At 35.9% G+C, this 19272-nt stretch overlaps 1 protein-coding gene across 1 annotated transcript; it reads left to right on the top strand.

Annotated features, from left to right (window-relative positions):
* The first annotated feature begins 4826 nt into the window (after positions 1-4826).
* On the top strand, positions 4827-17809 carry utp25 (UTP25 small subunit processor component). The gene is given in 13 exon segments (NM_173273.1): positions 4827-4969; positions 5073-5112; positions 6315-6480; positions 6570-6836; positions 7015-7103; positions 7211-7397; positions 7484-7677; positions 7884-8100; positions 9500-9702; positions 10676-10858; positions 11543-11652; positions 14787-15032; positions 17410-17809. Coding segments are annotated over 13 exon segments (2262 nt in total). The 5' UTR covers positions 4827-4868; the 3' UTR covers positions 17669-17809.
* The last annotated feature ends 1463 nt before the right edge of the window (positions 17810-19272 follow it).

Below are 19272 nucleotides of genomic sequence, written 5' to 3'. Positions count from 1 at the left end.
TCCCCGCCTGTCAATCTCATCCTTCCCTCACTCGTGGACAAATCCCAAGTGAAACGGTACCGACTAGACTCTTATTTGTATTCATGATAAGGTTTGAATAATGCACTGCTCTGTTTTGCTTTTCCCAAAGATGATACACCAAATGGAGAATCAGACTTCCCATCTAAAGATGTAGGGCTACTCCAGTCAGTAAGTTTGATTAAACCCCAATAGCCACATCTCCAAATCCAAACAACATATGATTGAAGGAAAGATCTCACTTCTTTTGTTTCAGCCTGTTCTCTTCCGTTATATTTATTGTGAGGGTTTGAATAATATCTTTGCAATTTGATTGAGTGTGCCTTAGCCAAATCATATCAAAATTTAATTCACATTTAAAGGAGTGGTTAACCTTTTTTAATTTACTTGATAAGATATGTAAACGCTCTATCAGACTGAAAACCAAAAGTTTATATATATATATATAATATATATATAAATATATATAAATACATATATATATATATAATTTATGTTTTATATGTTTTATATATGTGCATTTATTTGCATGTGGAATGATATAATGTAAATTGTGCAATTCTAAGTGTGCTTCACACAGGTGAGTGGGCTTGACAAACCACCTGTAAAACACTCTCTCCTCTCCATATGCACCAGACACCTTCTTATCAAAACTCATAATCTTTTAAAAAATATATCTTGCAATACTTTGTGTGCTTCACACAGGTGAGTGGACTTGACAAACCATGTGTAAAACACACTCTTTTCCTCTCCATATGCACCAGACACTTTCTTATCAACACTCCATGTTTGTGGAAAGCATCTTGCAATCGTGTGCTTTACACAGGAGAGTGGGCTTGACAAACCACATTTAGAGCACTTTCTCCTCTCCATAGGCACCAGACACCTTCTTAAGCACCAAATTTTATTTCATGTACCATTGAACAAAAGAGATGTTCTTCTTAGGAATGTGTGTAACATCCTATTGGCCATAATGTGCCGAAAACAACAAAATCTCACAGCAATTCGTAACTTTTTCATTTAGTGGCTAATTCGTACAAATTCGTACGATCTAATTCGTACATTTTAGTACGATTTGCGTATCCCCCAATGACGGTTGGGTTTAGGGGTGGGGTTAGGTGCCACGCCTCCTTTTTAAAATTGTACATTTTCTTACGACTGAACTCGTACGAATTTGTACGAATTAGCTAATAAACTGCCAAAACGTAAAATACTTACGTTTTCTCGTGAGATCAGGCTGGCCGAAAAATATCATCCAGATGCATAAAAAAATCATTCTACAGGCATTCATAGGATGTGAATGTCTTACTCTTATTTTATATTTAGTTTTGTTAATAGTTTTTATACTCTTTACCAAAAGAATGTGATGAATTCATACATATAAATTCTTACATCTATATTGAAGAGTGAAAGATGCATTTAAAGGAACATTTAGCCAATGAATAAGAAACACAGTCTCTTCTCAGTGGATTGGCCTCAAGCACACACAGATGCACACAACACTTTATCACAGGAAGTGGGCATGAAACCATTGGCCTACAGTGTATCAGCTGCATTTCGTCTCTTCGGGGCGACGTTTTCGGGTGTTCACGGACGCTCACCTCGCCTTCACGCTGGCACCCAACCGTGTTTTTCTAACCTTTGGTGTGTTTATGACTCACCCCTGAGCTGAGATGTGTGTGGTTCATTTGTTTCACTCCCCTTGTTTTCACTGGCCTCCAGCCCTGCTGTTATTCATAGGCACCCTAATCACCAGCGGGGAATATGCTTTATAATCACAGACCACATGTTCGCAGAGACTGGTGAGGGGGGGAAAAAAAGGGTCTCTCCGGGAGAATTAAATAAATAAATATATAAATAACTTTTAAAAAATGTCTCCGTATTTGGTAACCCCACATCTGTTTTCATTGAATGTTATGGAACAATTTTCAATGATCAAATCAATTACATACATTCTTACACATGATCTGGCCAAGATATTTTCGGCTGCAGTCGAGTTAACGCACATCAAACATCAGTTCTGCTCTGATTCTGATGAACACCCGATACGTCTGCTGCACCTGAACGGATGGTGGGATCCATTCCTCCACGCCTGCAGTGTTTGTAATTAGTTAAAGCTGTGTGACGCATGATCTATGGCAAGCCTTTTTAACATTTAATCTATAAAACGTACTAGCATGGGCATTGCTATAGGGTTGAAAGGGATAAGGCATGTTACAGTACAGCTATAAAATAATAAGCTAGACGGATGAACTGATTGTGATTTAACCATTACAAAAACAGATGTGACTGCTATATGATATATAGATAAATATGTCTAGATAACTATATCATAGCTAGAAAGCTAGTACAATTTACGTTTTCCTGAATAATTTGCATGTATTAACATTAATATGACGCACATTTTATTGATTACAGTTATTTTATTTCACCAAAACTACACACATTTTATACCGTGGAAACAAATATTAGGCTTCATCAGTAGTTAGAACTATTCAGTTTTGCGAAACAATTGTATTACCTCCTCCGCTTCAGCTCCTCAAAATAATGAATGAATGACGACAATGCAGTGGTGGGATTTTTTTAACACTTGCCATGAGACAACAGTCCCACTCCCACCTGCCGGTAGAAACAGGTACTGATAAACAGCTCACTGTTTTAATGCCGGACAAAAAAGCTGGCTTAAGTGGAACGCACATGATGTACATTGTAATTTTAAGTACTGGATAACAAAATAAATGTTATACAACCTATTTTCAAGTGCAGCATATTCCAAAAGATCAGGGGCTTTTGACAATACATTAAGGGCTTAAGCCTGCAAACTCCACACAGAAATGCCAACTGACCCAGCCGGGGCTCGAACCAGCAACCTTCTTGCTGTGAGGCGATTGTGTTACCCACTGCGGCCCTATGCTGCCCCCTCGTTCTTTTCCCTACATACAATTTTTATAGATACTATTGAATGCTCTAAAAAAATGCAATAGTGTCTGGCTGCCGACTTGCATGCATGCTCAGACATGTACATTAACCCAAACACTGGATCAATTTGAAACTTATTTTTTAATTATGCAAAAACAAAAAACACACATAAAGGTTGATCCAAACATGAAATTTATTTTATTAATTAGTCACCCCCATGTTGTTCCAAACCCATAAGACCTTCATTCATCTTCAGAACACAAATTAAACATTTTAGGTGAAATCTGAGAGCTCCCTCATCCTCTATAAACAGAAGATCTCGACTCTTTCAAAGTCCATAAAAATACAAAAAAAAAAAAAAAAATCAGTACTGTGAACTCAATCCATTTGAGTAAATCAAGCAATTTGAGCACAGTAAAACCCAATAAATTAAGAGAACTTAAACCAACTGAGTACTGTAAAACCCAATTAGTTAAGGCAACTTAAAATGCTTAAGGAAACCGATTGCTACAAACCACTTGAGTTAAAAAATGTATCTATATGAGTACTATGAATTTAGTCCATTTAATTTGAAGTAATGAGGTATTTAATTAACTCATTAATCGCATGCTGTTGTATTTTGCACTGTGTTTATTTTGCACTGTCATTTTATTTTCACTGTCTGTATTTTGTACTGTCTGGAGCCAGCACCTAAGCTTTTCACTCATCATAGCACACGTGCTGCTGATGATGTGACAATAAAAGTGATTTGATTTAATTTGATTTGAAAACTCTTTTCAAATGAGTAGAATTAACTTTCAGTAAATTTTGAGGTAACTACACTCATTACATTTCATAAAGTTGACTGTTGGGTTTTACAGTGCAGCAAATATAATAAACGCATATGATTAAGTGGTGTCTAGTAAGTCTAGTAATAAGTAGAGAGTGCTATTTAAGTAGTACATAATAAATCAGAATTTTTGTTATTAAATGAATATTCAGATCTAATAAATATGTATTTTATCTTTTGCCTTAAAATAATCATTGGGCAATTTTTAGCTACTGGTATTTATTGGGAAAAATTAACAGGTATTTAAAAAAATAAGAAAATGTAACATGAAAAGAGGGATGGCACGGTGGCTCAGTGGTTAGCGCTGTCATCTTATAGCAAGAAGGTTGCTAATTTAAGACCGCGGCAGGGCCAGATGGCATATCTCATCTGTGTGGAGTTTGCATGTTCTCCCTGTGTTTGTGTGGGTTTCCTCAGGGTACTCAGGTGAATTGGATGAGCTAAATTTACTGTAGTATTTGAGTGTGTGTATGTTTCCCAGTACTGGGTTGCAGCTGGAAGGGCAACCTCTGCGTAAAATATTTGTCGGAATAGTTGGTGGTTCATTTCGCTGTGACGATCTCTGATAAGTAAGAAGCTAAGCCGAAGGAAAATGAAAGAATGAACACGAAAAGACACAATCAAATGATTTAACAGCTTGCCATACACTGCCAGAGGAAAACTCGAATTCGTTGAATCTTAGGGGATTGATAGAGCATTTCAGAGGCACTAATCATATTGTGGCAGAACATCTAGTAACAAAGCAATGAGAAAATCTCAAAATGAGCTAAAATATAAACCAATGACATGATTCTTCTGCTTTGACAGGTGCTAAAACTTCATCAGATCAGACCCACTGAGTGTTTAATTCTCCTATGGGTTCAGTAATCCGGTCTATGTTTTGGAAAGCAATTACGCGTTAGAAATGACAACCCTGTTATTCAGTGTTTATTATATTTTGGGATTTTTGCTCCTCAAAGACTCACTTTGCCCCCCTTTTTTCTGCATCTTTACCATAATTATGCCAAGCCTTAAGGTGGCGCTAGAGTATGGTATTAACTATCCATGAAGAAAAGAAAACAGGAGCTGGTTACACACGTGTGTGTAGATGTAGAACAGAAACATGGGCAAAAGAAGGCGAGGAAAACAGGAGATTGATAATTTAACTAAGAAACAGAAGAAACATCTAAAGGAATTTGGTGAACAACACCCTTTTCACGATAAGTAAGTACCGTGATGCGTTGTTCAGGACACAGCTCGCAGTATAAGTTAAGTTAGCATACATTCGGAGCTTTACGTGTAAAATATGAATGCTTTTTTATTTTAGGGTTGTTGAAAGACCGGAGAAGACTCAGATTTTGCGCTTGGTAAGTCATTATATTCATGTATTCTTTCATCAGTCAAGTGACCAATTATTTTAGGTTCAAAAACCTGTAACGTTATATGAATGCATTTAGCAGCTGGATCTGAATGACATACGAATAAAACAGGAGTCGACATTTGAAGTGGAGCAAAACCTTTCATCAAAGTTGCACAAAAACTATTGAATGTATTCATTAGATACATTCATAATTCATTATTGCCTTACGACAGTTTTTTTAATTGATTCACTTTAATTGTCGACTGCTATACAGTGTAATTGTGAAAACATTTGCTAGATCACCTAAGGGAAGCTGCTGCTTTTGAGGTGAAGTTGGTTTTGTATTCGTTAATTTTAACGCTCTCTCTCTCTCTTTTGTTTACCACGCTAATTTGAACATTTGGTCTGGAATCGGATTTAAGCATGACTTCAAAACAACATTGCCTCTATTCTATTGACTGTAAACAATGTTGTATTTTGATAGTCGTTGGCTATAGTACGATTTTCATGTTTCGAAATAGCAAATTGTACTTTTCTGAAATGATATTATGGAGAATGTGCAAATATTAAACCAACTTTACATCAGTGCTACAGCTGGTTTAATGTCAAAGTGGTCTTGAACTGCATCTACTATTGTTTTGCTAACACACTAAGGTTGTTGAGTTAATGTATTTCCGAATCCTAAGATAAGCAAAGAATGTACAACAAATGTGTTATCGTATTTATTCATCTTTGTTAACGTTAATTAATTAAAATACAGTTTGTTCTTTGTTAGTTTGTGTAACTTCACAATGCATTAACTAATGTTAACAAGTACAAATTCAGGTTTTGTGATAAAATATGAATAATAAATGCTGTACCAGTATTGTTCTCTATGAGTTTGTTAACAGTAATTATTGAAACCTTATTGTAAAGTGTGAGCATTATTTTATAGTGTTGTGAGATGATGTAGAGGAAGTCTGTCATCGCAATATTGTTTCACACTGAGACCATATGAAAATAGCTCTTTATTGATTTCAAAACCAGGTGGTTTCAGGTTTTTGTAGAACACTATAACTCTAATGTCAAACGCTTGAGGGAAATTAGAATTTTCAGTTCATAAATCCTGGTTTGTGTTCATTAATGGCTCATTATCATGTTCTGTTGTGTGTATGAAGAAAATGTTATGTTTCCAACCATCACACTAAAAGAAGTTCTGCCCCCAAACAGCCTGACAGTCCACAGCGCCCTGAACCAGACAGTGAGGATGACAGTGATGCTGAGCAACCATCTGCATATCAGAAACTACTGTCCACCATGATTCAAGGTGATGAAGATGATGTTGAGAGTGAAGATGAAGAAAGCGAGGAAGAGGATAACGAGGAGGAAGCTGAAGGTAAGATCTTTTACACTTAGCAAATTTCATTTTCATTTGAAAGGGTCTAATGGCATTGACTTATTATATCTTATCTATTTTTTATTAAGTTGAAGGTGATAGTGAAGAAGAAGTGGAGGACACCGATGAAGAGGACGGGAATGATGCTGAGGAAGTTTTAGAGGATAAAGTGGAAGAAACATCTGACAAATTACAGAAAAAACACCCTGAAAAGACCAATGGAGATGTAGAGGAGAATGAAGAGGCAGAGATGGAGGGAGAGTTTACAGATAAAAAGAATGAAGCTGCTTTCTGCTTGGAGACCAATATGCCTGCAGAAGGAGAGGAAAACACAGCACAACAGGAACAGGATGAAGGTGAGACTATCCTATGATACATCATCAATGAAGCTCTCTGAATTTTTAAGTAATGACGATTACTATTGATGTGACATTTGTTACCAGGTCTAGTACTCAAGATTGATTGCATTACAAAACAAAATGAGAACCCAAGTTTAACAGTTTAAAAATGCGCTTGATTTTATGGTTGTTGTAGACATGTTTGTGAAGCACCAAGAGATTGAACTGAGCGAAGAGGAAGTGGGACGAATCTCACAAGGATCAAAGGTCAAGACTCAGGTTAAGGTAGGACAGTTCTCTGTATAAATAAATATTTTTTTTTTTATGCATATTTCTCTGAATAAATCAATAAAAAACTGACACCAAGAAAAATTTTCACTTTCCCACTCCAGTGGGCAAAACTGGGTGTTCTGCAGTGCATGTGTCCATTGGAACGTTTTCCAGCCATCGGACAGGCCTCTTCTGCCCCTCTTCCACCCATTCACAAAACCCTAGAGGCAAATTGGCATTTGTTAAACCTGCCTTTTGGAGCTGCAACAGATGTCACAGAGCTGCAAAAGGAGATGCTTGGGCTCATGGGTATGTCAGCAAACAAAAAGTATTACACCTGACATAATTGTTATTATTATTATTTTTTTGTCATTACGCATATTTTATTTTTGCAGGTACTTACAGAGACCTCTATTTGGCAAACCTCTCCCCCTTGAAGGAGGCTAAGGAAGTGCGCAGCGCATACTGTCTTCATGCCCTGAACCATGTATTAAAGGCCAACTCTCGTGTGCTTAGAAACAATGCCAAGTTAAAGGAATCTAAAAATGGGGATGAGGATTTTCGTGACCAAGGGCTTACTAGACCAAAGGTGTCTTCAGTTTTATACCACAATATTGTATATAGTTTTTTTAATAGCGCATAGGTGGTTTATACTATTGTGTTAACAGGTATGCTGCTATACTTTTGTTAAATGTAAATATGTATGGTTGTTTTTAATCTAATTTATCAGTGTGTATTTTCTGGATTAATGAATAATTAAAAGCTAACTTTAATAAGTAAATCCTCATTGTGTAGGTCTTGATTTTGGTGCCATTCAGAGATGGAGCACTGAGAGTTGTCCAGACCTTCATGACACTTCTGGAGCCCAAAGGCAAGAAGACGGATGCCAGTAACAAGAAACGCTTCAAGGAGGAATATGGAGAGGAGACGGATGAGAAGCCACCTAATCTGCAAAGGCCTGATGACTACCACGCTGTCTTTTCTGGAAATATAGATGATCATTTCAGGATAGGTATGAAAAAGCATTTCCTTTTTTAACTGAAACTTTTTCTGTCTTTTTCTTAACTTAATTATACAGTTTTTTTATTTAGTTTAATTTTGATATTGTATAACGTTTTTGTTTTTTGTCCCTTGCTTTAAACTTTTAAAATCTATTTCGAAAAAAAATCTGTATTGATAACAGTAATTGTTCAAGTCACATTTGCATTTTGCTTAATTGTGAAATTTGTGTTTTTATTTGGTAATTCAAATAGAGAGTTATCATAGAAATAAAGAGATTATCATTCATACTAGGTCTGCATGATATTGGATGACAACTGACATTGCGATTTTTAGTTCGTCTGTGATAGATACTGCGATATGAATACAATTTTCACAGTTTCACTTATAACTCTAATTGGAAAGACTTGATTCAACATTGATTGGGAGGACTCTTTGCATGAAATACAATACAATTAAACTGATACAAATAAATTTGGTTGGTTTTCTGTAGAATCTAACAATATTGAGGTGCAGAAATTCAATAATATATGAAATTAAAGTATAGTTTATAGTCTTCATTGTATAAATAATACAGTTAATTATGCTTAATGTATTGTTAAAGTTTGTTTGCTTAAATCTTACTGAGTCACACTTCTTAAACTCATTGAAGTGAAAATCTTTCACTATTTTAAGATTAAACTTTGTGATGACCCCACAAATAATATGTTCTGAACTTGACATTGCTTATCCTGCATTATGACTACTGCAAATTTACACATTGCATTGTCGATGCTAAAACAATATATTGTGCAGGCTTAATTCATACTTCTGTTATTCAAAACGTCAAAAGAATACAAATAAAGATATTTCGGTAACACTTTACAATAAGGTTCATTAGTTTCCTACGGTTCCTCAATTCAAAGTCTACTCAGTCTTGACACTACAAAACCTTCATAACAAAAATAAATACTAATACAACATTGTTGGTGTTTATTGTCAGGTATAAACCATCTGCAAAATCTGCAAGTTTAAAATGAATTACTAACAAACACGCTTGATACACAAGCACAAACCTCATTGGTTCTCCCATGTCAAGCATGTGTGCTTTGGTTTCTGTGACCAAACTTGAATATATGTCATTAAAAGCCTGAATTAAAGCCATTCATCTTATAATGTGATCATGTCACTTGGAATTAACCACTTTTTAAATTTAACTAAGAATATCTTAATTTATGTTAAAGATTCTCAGATTTAACTAAGAATTTCTTAATTTATGTTCAAAACAAAAAACCTCTCTGATATGAAACAGGGTGAGTGTAAGTTACAGAATTTTAATTTTGTGAGTTATACTTTTTATTTTCCACCTGTTTAGGTTTCCACTTTCAGGCTGTTATTGTGTGTATTATAGCTATCTCTCTCTATGTGTACAGGTATGTCTATCCTGAGACACAGCATGCGCCTATACGCTCCCTTCTATTCCTCTGACATCATCATTGCTTCTCCGCTGGGTCTCCGCACAGTTCTGGGTGCTGAAGGGGAGAAGAAAAGAGACCATGACTTTCTGTCTTCAATCGAACTTTTGATTGTGGATCAGGCAGATGTTTTCCTCATGCAGAACTGGGAACATTTACTCGTGGGTTTCATTTTTCCCACTGTTTTAGTGTTTTTTTATTACACTTAAACGGGGTGTCTGCAGTTTCTTGAAAAGGATTAAAAGCTGATAAAACAATTTAGTGAAAATTAAGGCCCTCAAAAAGTATTAACAAGTGTTAAATTTTGGTTCCTAGGTAATAAATTTAGTTGAATCTTTTCATTTGATGTAAATTTTTATAAGCTAAAATGTTTTTCTTGATTGAATTGTTGAGATAGGGAGATGTTTATAGTTTATGGAACCTGAATAGTTTATGTAAAGTTATAATTGTTTTGTGCATTGGTCTAATTATTGGTCATTTCTCTTTTCAATAAATCTTGCATACAGGTAGTTTCTCAAATATTAGCTTGTGCTTCATTCTCATCTTTTAAAATTATGTTGCATTGATAAGGAGTTATCACAAGCTAAGAATGTTAGGTGTGCTTTCTAACAATCAATATTTAGTAAATAAACTTGATAACTCATGTCTAATCCATTTATCCGGTCTCTGACATGAGCACTTTTAGCTTAGCTTACCATAAATCATTGAATTGGGTTATACCATTGGCATCTTGCTGAAATTATTATTTATTTTTCATGTTATAAACAATAGTAAATAAATAAAAATGCTTTTGGTAGTTTTCTATTTAAAGCTAACTAAATTCTCTTTGTCTTAGTGCATGTTGTAACTACAAGCTTTTAAATAGGAAAATAATCTAATTTTTTAATGTCAATAGTCAAATCTGATTCAATGATTTATTTTAAGCTAACTAAAGGTGTTTCCACCAGATTGGGAGATTTGCTGAATGGATTAAACAAATGGTCAAACTCAACTGTTTAACTTTAATTGACTTGTAAAATGAGCCATTACCCCCAAAAAGTGTAGCATTCCTTTAATGTTATTTACATAAAATCTATCAAATATATATTTTTAAACTTTTATTTAAATTGCCACTGTGTTTCGTGTGTGTTACAGCATGTGTTGGAGCATTTGAACCTGCAGCCGCTGGACTCTCATGGTGTTGATTTCTCTCGCGTTCGCATGTGGAACCTAAACAACTGGGCAGCTTATTACAGACAGACGCTGGTGTTCAGTGCCATACAAGAACCTCAGATCACCAACATCCTCACCAAACACTGCCACAACTACAGAGGCCAGGTGCACAACCAAACATAGTTTTTGAGGACTAATCTAATTAGTCATTGTGGAAAGTATAGTTTACCCCCCCCCAAAAAAATGAGGTTAATTTTCTCGTCCTCACACCATCCAAAATCCAGGTGACTTTTTTTCTTCTTCAGTAGAAATTGTTTTTATCTGAAACTGCGGAAATGTCAGTCGGTGGCTATCAGCATTTCAAGAGTCTCATAATTAAATAAAGGTAAAGATAATAATGTTGTAAATAAGGTTTATTTTCCTACACAGACCAATCGTTTCCCTTTATTAGACCTTAGTTTATCATAAACCACAGGTGTTCATTTTGTTATGCCTGTAAAAAGCCTATGGACTGAAAAACAATGACTTGTACACTGCATCTTATGAATCACTGATCTAAAAATATTTAATGATCTACTGAAGAAGAAAAAAAAGTCACTGATATCTTGTATGACCTCAGAGCAGGGGTGTCCAAACTCGGTCCTGGAGGGCCGGTGTCCTGCTGATTTTAACTTCAACTAGGAAACAGTTGTAATAAAATACATGTTATATTCTTTACAAAATCCTAAAATTAAAATGTATCCTGGTTTCTATAACATTTAAATTTAGCTATACTATGACTTGACATTTGAAGTATCAAAGTTATTTTATAGTCGTGGATACAGATACTAATGTTGTTCTTTTTTTTAGGTGTGCAGTAAAACCATTCCAAAGATAGGCTCAATCTGTCAGGTACTTGTGCAGCTGCCACATGTTTTTCAGATGTTTCACTCTGACAGCTTCATGGACCAGGATGCCAGGTGAGAGACGCCTGCTGTTCTTTATTCTGGACACTAGAGAGCAGCAGTGTGCAGTCTTTAATCAGCATCCCTGTAACAGTTTTACAGCTGTGAAGTTTAAGTAACTGATATATTTCATACTGTCATTGCACTAACATTATATTGACAGTTATGAAGATGGCAGTACCATATATCGTTTCAGGACTGATATCGCAGGATATGCAATGTTGAGTCTGATTATTGCTTATCATTTGCATGTGTTTTTGTTTTGCTTCTGTATTTTGATTTTAAAAGCATACGGGCATAAGAAATTGTGCTGTTTGTAACTTTAAGTATAAATATTACTAAATTAATTTTAATTGTATTATTCAATTACTGTAACTGAATTAGTGCTGCATGATATTGGAAACATCGGATATTGCAATATTTTATTTTTCCTCAATAAATATTACGATATGTACACAGTTTCAAAAATACTTTGAATAGCTCTATTTGACAGTTTTATGTAGAGTATATTAGTGTTCAGTGCAGGAGTTGAATAATCGCAATGCATAAAAGGCTTTTCTTAGTTTGCTTGGTCTCATTTCTACATTGTAAACTAAATACTGCCTTATTTTTTTTAGTTGAATCAAATTATTATTTTTCTAGTCATCTCAACTTACATTAGTCAAACTGACCAAAAATATTAAGTTAAACTTTGTATTATAAAATAGTTAAAACCCAATTAACTTTAGTTAAAGTAACATTAGAAGCTTTTGTTGTAATGGCTTTTTGCAATATTTTTTTACAGTATAGTACAAATATAATAAAAAATCTTAGATCAAGTAAAAATATTGTTCGTTTTCACCTTTAGAAGAAATAAGTCATAGTTAAGAGTTTTCACTTAAAACAAGCTAAATTATCTGCTAGTGGAGCAGTTTTTGCTTTGAATTGTAGATATTTGGACTAAAAACAAGAATTTTTTTGGTTGCGCAAATCGTCTAAGTTCCATAAAAATAAAGTAATTAAGTACAATTCTGTAGCTCCTATTATGCATTGGACGATAACCGTTTTCAAGGTATATTGCGGTTTGAAAAAGTCAAGGTTTTTAAACAGTCAAAATAATATTTTTATTTTTACATTTATTTTTATTTTTAATTTTTTTAGGACAACAGTATCTCCAGCTGAAAAGATATCCAAAGATGCTGTTTTCAATTTTAAAAAATCTGTTATTGAAACTAATGAAGACAGCAAAAGTCTTCATTTGAATTATTTAGCCTGAAATGTTTACTGTTCCAAAATATTTTAAATGTTTCTCTAAATAAAATATATTGGCTCTTACTCGCTTACTAATTAGTAGGTACTGCATTTTAGTTTGAACGTACTACTAACTTGACCGATAGAAAAGTATGTTCTATATAGTATGAATGCGAGTAGTACAAATGGAGCTCGGATGTGCTACAAATGCCATTTTGTCATCAATCTTTTGGGCAACACGTGCTATACCCCCATTCATGAATTCTCTCACGGTGCATCATGGGATAGTGATAGTTTTACACAGACATTTAAAAAGAATATATTCACAATACCATGAAACCGTGATATCTTTTGTTGCCCCCATGCTTGGTTCCTATGAAGCCTGGTTTATACTTCTGCGTCAAGTGACCGGCGGAACTCGCGGCGCAGGCAACGCGCGTGGCTGTGCATTTATACTTCTGCGCGCTGTCTCTGTTGGTCTGCATTAACACTTCCGAAACGCTAGTGGGCAGTGAGGTGTAAATGTTCCTCTGTGTCGAGTTTCTTCGCTTCTGTTTTGCTATTCTGAACACTTCCTGGATGTACAAGTGACTCAAACTCGCTCATTTTGAGGCAGGAACCGGCGGACGTGCAACAACTTTAACCATGAGGTAAACACAGAACAAAACTTTCCATCCGGAGCTCCTTCACGGGACTCCACACTTGTAAACAATCGCTCGCGCCATTCGCGCGGCTCTCGGTCCCGCCCAGACTCGTCGGCGCTAGCAAGCCGACCAATCACAGAGCTTGCGCTACGCGTTGTTGCGACGTGTAGTTAGAATTTTTGAGAGGTGCACGTCAGTGACGGCGACGGCCACGGCGATGGGCTATGCGTCAGCGCCGTAGCCTACGCCAGTGTTTGACGCAGAAGTATAAATCAGCCTTGACTCGTGCAGTTCATGGAGCTTGCATTCCGTGAAATGGCTAAGCGCTTGCTCCTTAAGCCTGATTTATACTTCTGCGTCAGGTGACCGGCGTAACCCACGGCGCAGGCAACGCGCGTGGCTGTGCATTTATACTTCTGCGCGCTGTCTCTGCCGGTCTGCATTAACACTTCCGAAACGCTAGTTGGCAGTGAGGTGTAAATGTTCCTCTGTGTCGAGTTTCTTCGCTACTTTTTTGCATTTCCTGAACACTTCCGGGATGTACAAGTGGCTCAAACTCGCTCATTTTGAGGCAGGAACCGGCGGACGTGCAACAACTTTAACTATGAGGTAAACACAAAACAAAACTTTCCATCCGGAGCTCCTTCACGGGACTCCACACTTGTAAACAATCGCTCGCGCGGCGTCGCGCCATTCGCGCGCCTCTCGGTCCCGCCCAGACTCGTCAGCGCTACCAAGCCGACCAATCACAGAGCTTATGCTACGCGTCGTTGCGACGTGTAGTTACATTTTTTGAGAGGTGCACGTCAGTGACGGCGATGGCCACGGCGAAGGGCTATGCGTCAGCGCCGTAGCATACGCCGGTGTTTGACGCAGAAGTATAAATCAGGCTTAATTCAGACTCAACATTGCATATCTTGCGACTATTGTGGATATTGATGGCAAAACGATATATTGTGCAGCCCTAATCTGAACATTTTTTAGACTCAGAAACACTGTTTATTTTAATTGTATCGTTTTCTTTATTGTATTTATCCATGCTTGTCCATTGTTTATAATATTTAAGCAGAAATCATCCTAAAGAATTATCCCAATCAATCTAAAATCACAAATTCTTTCCAAATAGAGATATGAAATCTATAACTATATTGTGTTGGATTTCCATGATAACTACATTTACAAATTTATCTGGTGTTTTGAAAGAATCATATTTAGATCAAAACATACAAACGCTTTAAGAACTTTTTGTAAAACCTTTGTACTGTGCTTCTCTAGGTTCCAGTTCTTTGTGGATAAGATCCTGCCTCAGTACAGAGACTCTGTCATGTCCCACACTTTCATCTATGTGCCTTCGTACTTTGATTTTGTACGTCTGCGAAACTACCTGAAGAAGGAAGACGTCAGTTTTGCTAATATTAGCGAGTACTCTCAGAGATCAGAGGTGTCTCGAGCGCGACATTACTTCCAGAAAGGAGAAAAACAGTTTCTGCTCTTCTCTGAGAGATTCCACTTTTATAAGAGGTAGGTGTGTGTTCCTTAAAAGTGTTTTACATTCGTACAAATCAAATGAACTTAAACACTTAAATGACACTTTTTTTTTTTTTAAGTATGAGTCGATGAGTACTTTAGTTTCTAAAGAAGTGGTAATTGTCCTACTCAGTGTTTGTTCTGCACAATTCATCTTACTGTAAAACACATTCTACTGTGACTGTCCTGCATTTAATGATTCCAGAAGGCTTTTTTTATGAAAAGAAACTCTCTTAAGACTTTTTTTTGATGTATTAACATTAGAAATCTTATCTAATTTATGTATTCATTTGTTTGTTTTAATTGTATATTTATTACTGAAATGTACTTGCCATGAAGTGTAAGAAAAGGTTTTTACCTACAGCGGTTTGAACTTCAGTTCTGCAGAACAACTAAATGGTTATCTGTATGATGGTGAAAAACTTTTTCTTTTGTTTCTTTCTTTTTGGTTTGTTTCTTGTCAAACCATACTTAAGCATTCTTCTACCAAAACCAGAAAAAAGGGGAGTTATAATAGCTAAAAATGTGGGAGAGAGTTGCTATTATGTGATTGTATTGTATTGCAATATGGAGCAATTAAGTGTTGATGTTTAATCAAAACTAATGGACAAATACTTAAAAATGAAATGATTTAATGACAACAATAACAATAAATACAAACAACTGTATAAATTGGTAAAACATAAAATGATAAAAACATATGATAATAATTGTGCCCAGAAAATAGGTTAACTGAGAAGGAGACAGGGAGAGGGACGGTGAGAGAGAGACAAAAAGAGTAGAGCTAGAGAATACCAGAACATGAAAAGAGCCAGAGCAAAGTTTACCACACATTTTGTGTCTTTCTTGACCATGTGACCAAAGCCCAAATACTGAGACATACAGACTGACCAATCAACATGTGACCACATCATAAAACCCCCAAAGTGCACACACAATAACCTGCCCCTGATCTTATCAGTATCTGCCTTTGGAATCTGGATGGACCTTCTTTGAGAAAAAGACATGTTTTGCATTGTGAACACAAATGCATATGATAATTTTCATTCCTACAACAACCTTTGTTGCTGACATGGCATTAAATACAAATACATCATTATAAAATAAATAGTCTTTTTTTTTTCATTATTATAATTATTTCAGGGTGTCCGCAGGGTCTTAAAAAGTATTAAAAGTTGGTAAATCATTTATGAGAAAGTTCATAAAAGTTATTAAAAAGTCTTAATCTTGTTTTTACGAGGTCTTAAATTTTGTTCAAGCGTTGCTCAAAATGTTTGACTCCAAAAGAGCATAAATATGTTTAATATCTTCTAATATTAACAAAGCTGTGCTTGATCCATGCGATTTGTTTGGGCCGGGACATGTCCGGCCAAACTCCTCCATCCGGGTGATTTCACGTATTTTGTGACACACATGGGAAGGAGATGTAGCACTCTCCACATGTAGCGAAGCAAAACAGATGGCAAAATGGGAAAATGTAAGTTTGCATACTCTTGGTTGGAGAAAGACAAGTTTAAACAGTTGCTGAAGCCTGTCGCTGAAAACAACCTCGTAATTTATTATTTCAAGCTTTGTTTCTTCTGAGCTTATCTAAGTTCTTTTTCATGGTTATGCTCTATTGATTTATTTAACTACAACTGTTTATTAAGTTAAATATTTGGTACTGATTAGAACTTGAAGTGGAGATGAGGATTTAAAATATTTTGAAAAGGTCTTTAAAAGGTATTGAAAAGGGTATTGGATCCCTGTATACACCCTGTATTTATCAAAAATATTTAGGAAATGTAATTGTATATAATCACCACAACAGTTACTATCATTAATGACTATGATAAATGTTTGCTGAACGCTTTATATTAGAGTAATACTTTGTCTAAACGTGACACTGAAGACTGGATTAACGGCTGCTAAAAACTCTATTTTGCCATCAGAAATAATTTTAGTATTTTTCATTTAAATAATGTAGATTATGGTGACAAGGTTAGTGTTAATGCATTTGCTAACAAGAACAAACAATGAACAATATCTTTATTATGACATTTGTTCATGTTAGTTTACATGATAATAGTTAAGTTAATGAAAATACAGTTGTTCATTGTTAGTTCATGTTAACTTACACTGCATTAACCAATGTTAGCATGCATTAATTTGGATTTTAATAAGGCATTAATAAATGTTGAACTATGATTATTGAATGCTTTGCAAGTATTGTTCATATTTAATTCATGTTAATAAATACAGTAACTAATGAAACCTTATTTTAAAGTGTGACCTAGACATGAAATGTTGAAAATATATTGGACAAGTATTTTAAAATGTGTTTTTGTTTATCTCATTTTTTAATACATTTTTCTAAATCTCTTTTTCCTAGATACACTATCAAGGGTATCCACAATCTGATCTTCTACGGGTTGCCCACATACCCTCATTTCTACAGTGAGGTGTGTAATATGCTTCAGGCTGGAGTCAGAGAGGGTGGTGCTTCTGTCAGCTTCACCTGCACGGCTCTGTACTCTCGATATGATGTGCACCGTCTGGCTGCCATCACCGGGGCTGACCGCGCCGCTCAGATGCTTCAGTCCAAAAAAACCACACACCTCTTCATCACGGGGGAGGAGAAAAGCACATGAAGAGGTACTGCGAAAATCTGATGTGACGTTTTAATCTCTCCGAGAAGGAAGATAATCTGTGTTGGTGGTAGTGGGTAAAATGATGTTTTCCCTTCTGTCATATGACTGAATTTAATGATGATATTCCCTTTCCCTTTTATATATAAAGTCTTCTTTTGCTATTGTCAGCCCAGATGTTTTACTTTTCATGTGTTTAAATGGGTGAAATTAAGGTTTTTAAACTTTCAATTTCCTAAGACATTTGGGAGCGCGGGAAATTGGGCCTCAATAATTATTTCCAAAATGTGTACAACAAAGCTCATGCCAGCAATCATGCCAGCATGTAGGAGAATCTAACCAGCAGTCACCTGTCTAATTATTATATCTTAGTATCCATGAAATAAACCTTCGGATTTGTTTTGTTTGTTTATTTTGGTTTATCGAACATTGTTGTTAATAGTTTTGAGCAACTCTTGCTGAAATTAAAACTCTTTAAAAATGTTCTAAATTATGCAAAATTTATTTAAATATAAAATGGGCGTAAACAAATCAAATCTAATCAAATATCAGCCAACAAATGAAGAAAGTAGTTGTTTACTGATTTGTTACATAGAATAGTAATTTGTCAATTTTATATATACATCTCACCGTCCACTTTGTTAGGTACACGTTACTAGTTCTATGTTTGACCCACTTTTGCTCTCAGAACTTCCATAATCCTTCGTGGCATAGATTCAACAAGGTACTGGAAATATTCCTCAGAGATTTTGGTCCATATTAACATGATACACTGTGGTCATAAAGTGATGGACATGGTCAGCAACAATACTTAGGTAGGCTTTGGCGTTGACATGATGCTCAATTGATACTAAGGGGCCCAAAGTGTGCCAAGAAAATATCCCCCACACCATTACACCACCCCGACCAGCCTAAACTGTTGATACAAGTCAGGATGGATCCATACTTTCATGTTGTCGATGCCAGTTTTTGACTCTACCATCCAAATGTCACAGCAGAAATCGAGACTCATCAGACCAAGCAATGTTTCTCCAGTCTTCTATTGTCCAATTTTGTTGAGCCTGTGCGAATTGTAGCCTCAGTTTCCAGTTTTTAACTGACAGGAGTGGCACCTGGTGTGTTCTGCTGCTGCTGTAGCCCATCTGCCTCAAGGTTGGATGTGTTGTTGCATACAGAGATGCTCTTCTGCACACCTCAGTTGTAACGAGTGGTTATTTGCATTACTGTTGCCTTTCTATCAGCTCGAACCAGTCTGGCCATTCTCCTCTGACCTTTGGTGTCAACAATGCATTTGCGCCCACAGAACTGCCGGTTACTGGATATTTTCTCTTTTTTTGGACCCTTTTCTCTGTAAACCCTAGGATGGTTGTGCGTTAAAAACTTAGTAGATCAGCAGTTTCTGAAATACTCAGACCAGCCCGTCTGGCACCAACAACCATGCCACGTTCAAAGTCACTTAAATCACCTTTCATCCTCATTCTGATGCTCTGTTTAAACTGCAGCAGATCAACTTGACCATGTTTTTAAATATATATATATATGTGTGTGTGTGTGTGTGTGTGTGTGTGTGTGTGTGTGTGTGTGTGTGTGTGTGTGTGTGTGTGTGT

This window comes from Danio rerio, chromosome 13 (assembly GCF_052040795.2).
Source record: "Danio rerio strain M-AB ecotype USA chromosome 13, GRCz13ab, whole genome shotgun sequence".
Classification (NCBI taxonomy): domain Eukaryota; kingdom Metazoa; phylum Chordata; class Actinopteri; order Cypriniformes; family Danionidae; genus Danio; species Danio rerio.
The sequence above is the reverse complement of the archived record's forward strand: the minus strand, read 5'-3'. Positions and strand labels throughout refer to the sequence as shown.